The following is a 12,118-nucleotide window of genomic DNA, read 5'->3' as shown; positions in this document are numbered from 1 at the left end:
CCAGGCTTGGCCTTGGTTTAACTCCAGATCTTGCCCTGTATATCTCCTTTGAGACTAGGGTTTTCTATGAAGTTCTTAGTGCCGTTTTATGCATAGAAAATAATAATAATAATAATAATAACAACAACAACAACAACAACAACAACTTTATTCTTATACCCCGCCCCATCTCCCCGAAGGGACTCGGGGTGGCTCACATGGGGTCAAGCACAACAATATAAAAGCAAAAGCAAAACAGTAAAACAGATCAATCAACAATAAAACATCAACAACTGGGGTCATTTGAAGTCTATGGCCTCTCCTTGACCCCAAATGACCCCAAAACATGTCCCCAAATGCCCCATAATGGCATGAAAGAAAGAGCTTTTTTTGAAATCCTAGGTTCATAAAGGAGGGCATATTAAAGCCATATATGTCTATCCCATCCTACGAATAAAATTCTCCGTACCGTCGCATTTGAGGCCTTGGCGCACCAACCCGAAGAGCATTTCCCCGCAATGGTCGCAGAAGGCGGGCGCCCGGTACGAATGCACATTAAGGGCGTGTGGACGGATCTGGAAGTCTTCGAAAGTGGCTGCGGCTGAGGCAGGAAGCAAGAAGAAAAGATACAACCACTTTAGAAAGGAAAGCTTTGAACTTGTGTCGTTCTATATTGAATTACACAACTTTTAAAAGAAATGATTTCAAAGCAATTATGAACAACGAATTAGGTACAAAACGGTTTCTAGCATCAGGTCAGATTCCTCTCTTGCATTCCTTACCTGAGAGCATCAGTACAAATTCTTGTCTCTCTGCATCTTACCTGAGAGCATCAATACAAATTCGATCTACCTGTTCCTCCCCTGAGAGCATCAATAGAGATTCCTATCTCCCTGATCTTTACCTGAGAGTATCAATGCAGAGTTCTATCTACCTGAGAGCATCAAAACAATCCCTGCCTATTTATTCTTCCTCTAAGAGCATCAATACAGGTTCTTATCTACCTGAGTCTCCCTGAGGTGATAGGGCAGAATGCAAATAAGTTTTATTATAGTTTTATTATTATCTACCTGTTCCCTACCTGGGAACAATACAGATGCCTGTCTACCTGTTCCTCACCTGAGAGCATCAATACAAATCCCTGTTTATTTATTCCTCAACTGAGAGCATAAAATAAGTTTCCTGTCTATTTATTCTTGGCCTGAGAGAAGAAATACAGATTCCTGTCTACCTGTCCCTTACCTGAGAGCATCAATACATATAACTATCTGCCTGTTCCTTACCTGAGAACAATACAGACACCTGTCTACCTCTTTTTCACCTGAGAACATAAATACAGATACCTGTCTACCTTTTCCTTACCTGAGAGCATCAATACAGATTCCTGTCTATTTATTCCTCACATAAGAGCATCAACACAGATTCTTTATCCACCTGTTCCTTACCTGAGTACAATAGATACTGCTACCTGTTTCTCACCTGAGAACATCAATACAAATTCTTATCCATCTCTTCCTCACCTGAGAACATCAATACAGATTCATGTCTATTCCTCACCTGACAGCATCAATACAGATTCATGTTTGTTTATTCCTCACCTGAGATCATCAATACAGATTCATGTCTATTCCTCACCTGAGATCATCAATATAGATTCATGTCTCTTCCTCACCTGAGAGCATCAATACAGATTCTTGCCTATCTATACCTTACCTGAGATCATCAATACAGATTCATGTCTATTCCTCACCTGAGATCATCAATATAGATTCATGTCTCTTCCTCACTTGAGAGCATCAATACAGATTCTTGCCTATCTATACCTTACCTGAGATCATCAATATAGATTAATGTCTCTTCCTCACCTGAGAGCATCAATAGATTCCTGCCTACCTATACCTTACCTGAGATCATCAATACAGATTCATGTCTATTGCTCACCTGAGAGCATCAATACAGATTCCTCTTTGTTTATTCCTCACTTGAGAGCATCAATACAGATTCTTGCCTACCTATACCTTACCTGAGAGCACCAATACAGATTCAAGTCTATTTATTCCTCACTTGAGAGCATCAATACGGATCCATTTCTATTCCTCACCTGAGATCATCAATACAGATTCCTGTCTATTCCTCACCTGAGAACATCAATACAGATTCCTGCCTACCTATACCTTACCTGAGATCATTAATACAGATTTATGTCTATTCCTCACCTGAGATCATCAATACAGATTCCTGTCTGTTTATTCCTCATCTGAGAGCATCAATACAGATTCCTGCCTACCTATACCTTACCTGAGAGCATCAATACAGATTCATTTCTATTCCTCACCTGAGATCATCAATACAGATTCCTGTCTGTTTATTCCTCACCTGAGAGCACCACTTCCACCAGGTCACCCTCCTGAATATCGCTGGCGGCTCGGACCAACTGGAGGATGTTTGTGGACGATGGGTCATGTTTGAAGAGCAGAATCTTGTCATAGAGACCATAGAAGCCGCACTCTGGGAACTGCCAAAGACAAGAAGAAATGGATGGATGGATGAAACGAAGCAAGGCGAGACAGGGCAGCTCACCTGGGCAGCACCTGTGGACTGAAATCACTGCGCGGAAGTAAGGCAAATATGCTTTGCGGGGAGTAGTTTCAAGATCGCATGTTCCTAGATAAGAAGGGAGGAAATAAATCTCTGGAGGCCACTCAAGGTAAATATTGCCGGCCCAGATAGGACAACAGTGGCCACCGGTCTTCAAATAAACTCAGCTCACTTCTTGGTACACTACAACTCCCAAATGAAGTGGCTCATTGGAAGCCGAAGCTTTGACCAAGAGAAGAAAGGAGCACTTAGTATAATGCGTGGATGGCAATGCCTTGCCACTACGCAATTCTAACATTATAACATTTACCATTTCTATTGCTAGGATACTGAATGCATTAAAATGCATGTGCAGCTCTATACTGGCTTCTTCCATATAATAATAATAGTAATATGTAATAATAATAATAATACGTAGCTGTACTCTTTGTGTATGCCTATACATGAATATATACATAGGAATATATATACACACACAATATATCTACACTGTGTAATATTATGTAGATGTACTCTGCGCATATGTCTCTGCGTGTATATGTGTATACGTATATATGTGTGTATATATATACACACAGAGTATATCTAATTGTTGTTGTTGTTCAAAGATTTCATAATATTGAACCATGACAGTTCAAGTGGGGTCAAACTGTATTATTACACAATGGAGAAATCTGTGTATATGTGTGTGTGTACATACATACATATATATACACACACACAGTGTATATTGTTGTTGTTGTTGTTGTTGTTGTTGTATTCAACTAGTTTAAGTGGGGTCAAACTGTATTATCATTACCATTATTATTTATTACACAGCGTAGAATACTGTGTGTGTGTACTATATATTTGTATATGTGTATATATGTCTGCATACACAGTATAACTACATAGTATATTATTATTATTTACATGGTATAGAAATACTGTGTCTGTATGTCTGTGTGTACTTCATATATGTATATGTGTGTGTGTGTATACACACACAGTATATCTATACAGTATCATAGAATCATAGAATCCTAGAGCTGGAAGAGACCTCATTGGCCATGCAGTCCAACCTCATTCTGCCAAGAAGCAGGAAATCGCCTTCAAAGCACCCCCGATAGATGGCCATCCAGTCTCTGCTTAAAAGCCTCCAAAGAAGGAGCCTCCATGACACTATGTGGCAGAGAGTTCCACTTCTAAACAGCTCTCACAGTTAGAAAGTTCTTCCTAATGTTCAGGTGGAATCTCCTTTCCTGTAGTTTAAAGCCATTGTATATTATTATTATTATTATCAACAACAACAACAACAGTAATAATAATAGTGCAGTTTGATCCCACTTTTCCTGCCACGGTCCAATGCTATAGAATCTGAGGAGGTGTAGTTTTACAAAATCTTCGGCCTTCTCTGCCAAAGAGAACTACAAATCATCAAACTACAACTCCCAGGATTCCAGATCCTTGAACCGTGGCAGATAAAAGCGGCGTCAAACCGTATCAATATGACAGTGTAGACCAGGAATGGGCAAACTTGGGCCCTCCAGGTGTTTTGGACTTCAACTCCCACAATTCCTAACAGCCTACCGGCTGTTAGGAATTGTGGGAGTTGAAGTCCAAAACACCTGGAGGGCTGAAGTTTGTTGTAGACGAACCCGCAGAGCTGGCACCCGAATAGAGTAAACTTATTTGAAGGATGAGTCAACATGTAAAAACACGGACTGGTTTCAATTGGCCACGATGGCATATATGACAAATCTCAAAACTGCGTGGAAATTTGCACCTGAAACATTAAACTTTTGCTTTTGTGAGCAGCCTTGAGTCCCAGGATATTTTATGGTGGTAGTTATAGTATGGACTATAAGGGAAATTATAATAAAACATTAACAGAGGAAAACATCATGGTGAAAGCATGTATGTGTGTCGGTTTATGGACGGGATATATAAGGTACTCTCCAGCCTTGCAGGCCGCTATGCAAATCGAGGCACTTATTTTTAACTCAAAAAAGGCCCGAAACCTGTATTTTCGTTCCGGTTGACCTCCACTATTCCCCCCCTTCTTTCCTTCCTTCTCGCTGAGGCCTGAGAAAGATATACAGTAGAGTCTCACTTATCCAACACTCGCTTATCCAACGTTCTGGATTATCCAACACATTTTTGTAGTCAATGTTTTCAATATATCGTGATATTTTGGTGCTAAATTCATAAATACAGTAATTACTACATAGCATTACTGCATATTGAACTACTTTTTCTGCCAAATTTGTTGTCTAACATGATGTTTTGGTGCTGAATTAGTAAAATCATAACCTAATTTGATGTTTAAGAGGCTTTTCCTTAGTGCTCCCTTATTATCCAACATATTCGCTTATCCAACATTCTGCCAGCCCGTTTATGTTGGATAAGTGAGACTCTACTGTATAGCCGTATAACTGCCGACATTTCACAAATGAAAACACTGAACATATGTGGTTTGCATGGAAAAAGTCTGAGATTTGTAGTTTGATGAAGCATCAAAAAAACTACAACTCCCATTATTCCATAGCATTGACTTGTAATTGTGCCAAACTGCATTAACTCAATGATATGAATGCACTCTGACTTTCCGACCTATGGCAAACCTATATGGGTTTTTCTGAGGCTGGGAGAGTGAGACTTGTCTAAGGTCACCCTATAGGTTTTCATAACATTCGAACCCACGTTTCCAGAGCCAGAGTCCAATGTCCAACTCCATTATATAAATGGGAGAAAATGCCTATATGGCAATGGGAGAAGGCATTAGATAGATAAAACGGGGGGTTGCATTTAGGTAGAGGATTTTGGGAGTTGTAGTACTGAGCATCACAGAAATATCACTCTCATTATAAGTCATATATTCCTTTTAGGAACACAACAAGAAAAGTTCATTATTCATCATAAAGGAAGGTACTAAATAGGGAAACATAATGGCTGCAATGGGGATTCTGGGAGTTATAGTACACCGCTGTGGTTTTTAACTCTGAAATGTTTTAATGGACTTCCACTCAAAATTTTTAAATATTGTTTATATTTAATCCTGTTGTAATGTTTGCATATTGGTAGATTTTAAATTATATGCCGATGCTTTTATGTTAAGCCACTTTGAGGGCCTGTCTATACTTCCATATAATACACATGATCAGAGTTGATAATCCACATTATCTGCTTTGAACTGGATTATCTGAGTTTACACTGCCATAGAATACAATTCAAAGCAGATAATCTAGTTTTTTTACGGCAGCATAGGAGGGGCCTGAGTCTCATGCAGAAGAGATAAAGTGGTGTATAAATATAATAATACTGTAGTAATAATAATAATAATAATAATAATAAGTGTCCGACGTGTGATCCAATACAACAGCCAGCAGAGTGTCTGCTGTGGACTCATCTTGTTGTGTTTCAAATAATAATAATAATAATAATAATAATAATAATAATAATAATAATAATGGTCCCGGTGGTGATCGGCCCATTGGGTGTCGTGCCAAAAGATCTCAGCTGGCATTTGGAAACAATAGACAATGACAAAATTACGATCTGCCAACTGCAAAAGGCCACCCGACTGGGATCTGCGCGCATCATCCGAAAATACATCACACAGTCCTAGACACTTGGAAAGTGTTTGACTTGTGATTTTGTGATACAAAATCCAGCATATCTATCTTGTTTACTGTGACATAAAATAACAACAACAACAACAATAATAATAATAATGTATCTAATATCTATGGCTAACTTCTGCCAAAGGTTGAACATAGGCTTGTCATGTTAAATGCTTTCAAATGAATAGCAAATGCCTGGAATTTGGTTAGAGAGTCCTACATATTAAAAGACCTACATATTCTTAAAGAAAACAGACTGATCAACATCCAAAAAACAATTAAATAAATATGGAAGGTGGATTGTGGCCCTACTCACTTTGAATATGTTTGATGGATTTTAACTGAATTTTTAAATACTGTTTGGTGTTTAATCCTGCTTTATGTTTGTATATTTTAAATTGTATATCAATGCTTTTATGCCATGGGGCTTTGAGTCCCCTTTGGGAAAATAAAGCGGAGTATAAAGAAATATTATAATAACAACAACAACAACAACAACAACAAAAACAAAAACAACAACGTCCCAGTGGTAATCGGCACATTGGGTGCCGTGCCAAAAGATCTCAGCCATCATTTGGAAATAATAATCATTGACAAAATTATGATCTGTCAACTGCAAAAGGCCACCTGACTGGGATATGAGTGCATCATCCAAAAATATATCACATAGTCCTAAATATTTGGGAAGTGTTCGACTTGTGATTTTGTGATATGAAATCCAGCAAATATATCTCGTTTGCTGTGTCATACTATGTCTTTGTGTCATAATATGTGTTGTTGAAGGCTTTCATGGCTGGAATCACTGGGTTGCTATAAGTTTTCCGGGCTGTATGGCCATGTTCCAGAAGCATTCTCTCCTGACGTTTCACCCAAATCTATGGCAGGCATCCTCTGAGGTTGTGAGGTCTGTTGGAAACTAGGCAAGTGGGATTTATATATCTGTGGAATGATGTCCAGGGTGGGAGAAAGAACTCTTGTCTGCCTGAAGCAAGTGTGAATGTTGCAACTGGCCAGCTTGACTGGCATTGAATGGCCTTGGAGCTGCAAAGCCACGAGAGTAAAGACAAAGATCCACCAAGAAGAAAAGTGTTCTTAAGGGAACCACTGACCACATAGGGAAGCTGATGAAGAAACACAAGGGAATTCTAGGCAGGAAACAATCAGGACCAGCTAACGCCTTCCAACAAAGGATTCCCCCAGGCAGGAAGCAGCCAGGCTTTGAAGCTGCAAGGCTATTCAGTGCTAACTAAGGTGGCCAATTACAACATTCACACTTGCCTCCAAAAGACAAAAGTTCTTTCTTCCACTCACAGATACAGTAGAATCTTACTTATCCAAGACTCGCTTATCCAAGGTTCTGGATTATCCAAGGCATTTTTGTAGTCAATGTTTTCAATATATTGTGATATTTTGGTGCTAAATTTGTAAATACAGTAATTACAACATAACATTACTGCGTACTGAACTACAAGTAGAGACTCGCTTATCCAAGGTTCTGGATTATCCAAGGCATTTTGGTAGTCAATGTTTTCAAAATATCGTGATATTTTGGTGGTAAATTCGTAAATACAGTAATTGCAACATAGCATTACTGTGTATTGAACTACAAGTAGAGTCTCACTTATCCAAGACTTGCTTATCCAAGGTTCTGGATTATCCAAGGCATTTTGGTAGTCAATGTTTTCAATATATCGTGATATTTTGGTGCTAAATTCGTAAATACAGTAATTGCATTATAGCATTATTGCGTACTGAACTACAAGTAGAGTCTCACTTATCCAAGACTCACTTATCCAAGGTTCTGGATTATCCAAGGCATTTTTACAATCAATGTTTTCAAAATATCACGATATTTTGGTGCTAAATTCGTAAATACAGTAATTACAACATAACATTACTGTGTATTGAACTACTTTTTCTATCAAATTTGTTGTATAACATGATGTTTTGGTGCTTAATTTGTAAAATCATAACCTAATTTGACGTTTAATAGGCTTCTCCTTAATCCCTCCTTATTATCCAAGATATTCACTTATCCAAGGTTCTGCCGGCCCGTTTAACTTGGATAAATGACACTCTACTGTATTGTTATGATCATCATTATATATTATTATCACCATTATCATTATAATCATCATCATAGGTTATTGTTATCATCATTATCACTATTATTATCGGCATCATTTATTATTATTATTTATTTTTAATTAAGATATATTAAGATTATTTTTATTAAGACACGACTAGACTTAATGTCAGGGGAAAATCTTTCCCTTTCCCTACCTGTAACAATAAATATAACAACATCAACAAGGTTGCTGGTGTGTCCACATCTCAATGCAATGGGAGTTGTAATTCAACAAGGTCATTCGGCTTCCCTGCCAAACGGTGTTGACATTGACTCACCAAATTACAACTCCCAGGACTTCGCAGCATTGAGCTAAGGCAGTCCAAGTACAGTAGAGTCTCACTTATCCAACATAAACGGGCCGGCAGAACGTTGGATAAGCAAATATGTTGGATAATAAGGACAGATTAAGAAAAAGCCTATTAAACATCAAAATAGGTTATGATTTTACAAATTAAGCACCAAAACATCATGTTATACAACAAATTGGGAAGAAAAAGTAGTTCAATACGCAATAATGCTATGTAGTAATTACTGTATTCATGAATTTAGCACCAAAATATCACGATATATTGAAAACATTGACTACAAAAATGGCTTGGATAATCCAGAACGCTGGATAAGTGAGTGTTGGATAAGTGAGACTCTACTGTAATGCTAGTGAAATACATGGAGTTTGGCATGCCTCAATGTCATTTTATTGGTATCTATTTTTATTTCTGAAATTTACCATCCTCGGCTTATACTGGAGTCAATGTTTTCCCAGTTTTTTTGTGGTAAAATTAGGTTCCTCGGCTTATATTCGGGTCGGCTTACACTCAAGTATATTGAGCTAAGCATTGAGCTAAGGTAGTCCAAGTAATGCTAGTGAAATACATGGAGTTTGGCATTACTTGGACTGCCTTAGCTCAATGCTGCCAAGTCCCTCCTTATTATCCAAGATATTCACTTATCCAAGTTTCTGCCGGCCCGTTTAGCTTGGATAAGTGAGACTCTACTGCAGGGGTCTCCAAACTAAGGCCCGGGGGCCGGATGCGGCCCTCGGAGGTCATTTACCTGGCCCCCGCCCTCAGTTTTATAATATAATATATTGTATATACATATAATATTGATAATAATATTATAATGTAATACAATATAACACTAATAATAATACCATATAATAATATTAATTATATGTTCTATATTACATATAATATTACTAATAATATTACAGTATAGTGGCATAATTCAATATAGTAATATATAATGCTAATATTGTGCTATGCTAATAATATAATATATTGTATGTACATATAATTTGTAAGCCACTCTGAGTCCCCTTTGGGGTCAGAAGGGTGTGATACAAGTGTAGTAAATAAATGCAGTAAATAAATAAATAATAAATAAATAAATTTTAGACTTAGGCTCGCCCAAAGTCTGAAATGACTTGAAGTCACACAACAACAACAACAACAACAACAATCCTAATTAACTTGACTATCTCATTGGCCAGAAGCAGGAGCACACTTCCCATTGAAATCCTGATCAATGTATGTTGGTTAAAAGTGTTTTTATTTTTAAATATTGTATTCTTTCATTTTTCTTGTTGTTGTTGTTGTTGTTGTTTTTGCACTACAAGTAAGACATGTGCAGTGTGCATCGGAATTTGTTTGTTTGTTTTTTTCAAATGATAATCCGGCCCCTCAACAGTCTGAAGGATTGTGGACTGGCCCTCGGCTTAAAAAGTTTGGGGACCCCTGCTCTACTGTATATAAATCCCACATGCCTAGTTTCCAGCAGGCCTCACAACCTCTAAGGATGCTTGCCACAGATGTGGGCGAAACGTCAGGAGAGAATGCTTCTGGAGCACGGCCAGACAGCCTGGAAAACTCACAGCAACCCAGTGATTCAGACCTTTGAGGACACAACCTAAACTCTCCCTCCCATTATCCTGCAGACAGGGCGTCTGGGTTTCCTCAAAGGATGTGGAGGAGGGAGGATCCTGTCCTTCCCGGCTATTATCTCTCGTCCGTTTTTAGAGGCCAAGAGCGTTTCCCTTTCCTGAGCAGAGCGGACAGCCTCTCCAAAGCCATTTCCGCTCCTTTTCCCACAAGAAAACATCCACATTCATGCCTACGCTTGACAGTGTAGACCAGGCCTGGGCCAACTTTGGCCCTCCAGGTGTTTTGGACTACAACTCCCAGCATTCCTAACAGCCTCAGGCCCCTTCCTTTCCCCCCGCAGCCGCTTAAGCGGCTGCGGAGGGAAAGGAAAGGGCCTGAGGCTGTTAGGAATGCTGGGAGTTGTAGTCCAAAACACCTGGAGGGCCAAAGTTGGCCCAGGCCTGGAGTAGACAAATAATATAATAATATATAACCATATATAATAACATATATGTGTGTAATAATAATATATACCGTATATACTTGAGTATAAGCCGACCCAAATATAAGCCAAGGCACCTAATTTTACCACACAAAAAAACCTGGGAAAACATTGACTCCAGTATAAGCCGAGGGTGGTAAATTTCAGAAATAAAAATAGATACCAATAAAATTACATAAATTGAGGCATCAGTAGGTTAAATGTTGTTGAATATTTACATCAAGCTCAAATTTAAGATTAGACTCTCAGACTCTGATCCAATCATTATTCTCATCTTCTTCAATGTCAATGTGCTTATGTATCCTTTTAATAATAATAGAGTAAAATAAGACATGTAATAATAATAATAAATACAGGAAAAGAATACATGTAATAATAAATAGAATAAAGTAATAAATGCAATAATAATAAGATCAGAGCGAAATAATAAATGTATTAATATTAATAAAAATAGAGTAAAATAAATGTAATAGTAGTAACAATAATATAGAAAAATAATAAATGTAATACAGTAGAGTCTCACTTATCCAACATAAACGGGCCGGCAGAACGTTGGATAAGCGAATATGTTGGATAATAAGGAGAGAGTAAGAAAAAGCCTATTAAACATCAAATAGGTTATGATTTTACAAATTAAGCACCAAAACATCATGTTTTACAAGAAATTGACAGAAAAAGTAGTTCAATATGCAGTAATGCTATGTAGTAATTACTGTATTTACAAATTTAGCACCAAAATATCACAATGCATTGAAAACATTGACTACAAAAATGCGTTGGGTAATCCAGAACATTGGATAAGTGAGACTCTACTGTATTCCAGTTAAAGGCAGAAAATGTGGGATTTTATTCAGCTGTGTGGAAGGGGTCTTCCTTTCCTTGTGCCTCATTCCTACCTTTTGATCCAGTCTTCCTTCCTTCTTCCCATCCTTTCCATCAGGTTTGGAAGACTTTTTTTTTTCGTGTCAGGAGCAACCGGAGTTGCTTCTGGAGTGAGAGAATTGGCTGTCTGCAAGGATGTTGCCCAGGGGACGCCTGGATGTTTTGATGTTTTACCATCCTTGTGGGAGGCTTCTCTCGTGTCCCCACATGGAGTTGGAGCTGATAGAGGGAGCTCATCCGCGCTCTCCCCGGGTGGGATTCGAACCTGGCAGCCTTCAGGTCAGCAACCCAACCTTCAAGTCACAAGGCTTTTATCCCCTAGGCCACCGGAGGATTAGTTTGGAAGACTTTGGAGGGGCCTCTCTCACTTCCTTCCCTTGGTCCTCATCCTTACCTTCTGAACCACTCTTCCTTCCTTCCTATCCATCCTTCCTAGGAGCCCCGGTGGTGAAGTGTGTTAAAGCACTGAGCTGCTGAACTACCAGACCGAAAGGTCCCAGGTTCAAACCCCGGGAGCGGAGTGAGCGCCTGCTGTTAGCTCCAGCTCCTGCCAACCTAGCAG

General features: G+C 38.6%; 1 protein-coding gene and 1 long non-coding RNA gene across 2 annotated transcripts in view; both read right to left on the bottom strand.

Annotated features, from left to right (window-relative positions):
• Positions 1–12,118, bottom strand: part of prkd2 (protein kinase D2) — a 42,468-nt gene that overhangs the window by 27,357 nt on the left and 2,993 nt on the right. The window contains exons 2-3 of the mRNA XM_062962493.1: positions 2,356–2,494; positions 449–580 (exon numbers count right to left, since the gene is read on the bottom strand). Of these exons, the coding sequence (XP_062818563.1) occupies positions 449–580; positions 2,356–2,494 (271 nt within the window). The remainder of the gene's footprint in view (positions 1–448; positions 581–2,355; positions 2,495–12,118) is intronic.
• On the bottom strand, positions 1,632–2,348 carry LOC134293795 (uncharacterized). Its single transcript, XR_010000751.1, has 2 exons — positions 1,921–2,348; positions 1,632–1,844 (listed from the first exon to the last, which is right to left on the bottom strand). It is a non-coding gene; the product is annotated as an uncharacterized LOC134293795 (long non-coding RNA).

The sequence above is a fragment of the Anolis carolinensis genome, unplaced genomic scaffold (genome assembly GCF_035594765.1).
Source record: "Anolis carolinensis isolate JA03-04 unplaced genomic scaffold, rAnoCar3.1.pri scaffold_10, whole genome shotgun sequence".
In the NCBI taxonomy this organism is placed as follows: domain Eukaryota; kingdom Metazoa; phylum Chordata; class Lepidosauria; order Squamata; family Dactyloidae; genus Anolis; species Anolis carolinensis.
This window is presented reverse-complemented; position numbering and strand designations above follow the sequence as displayed.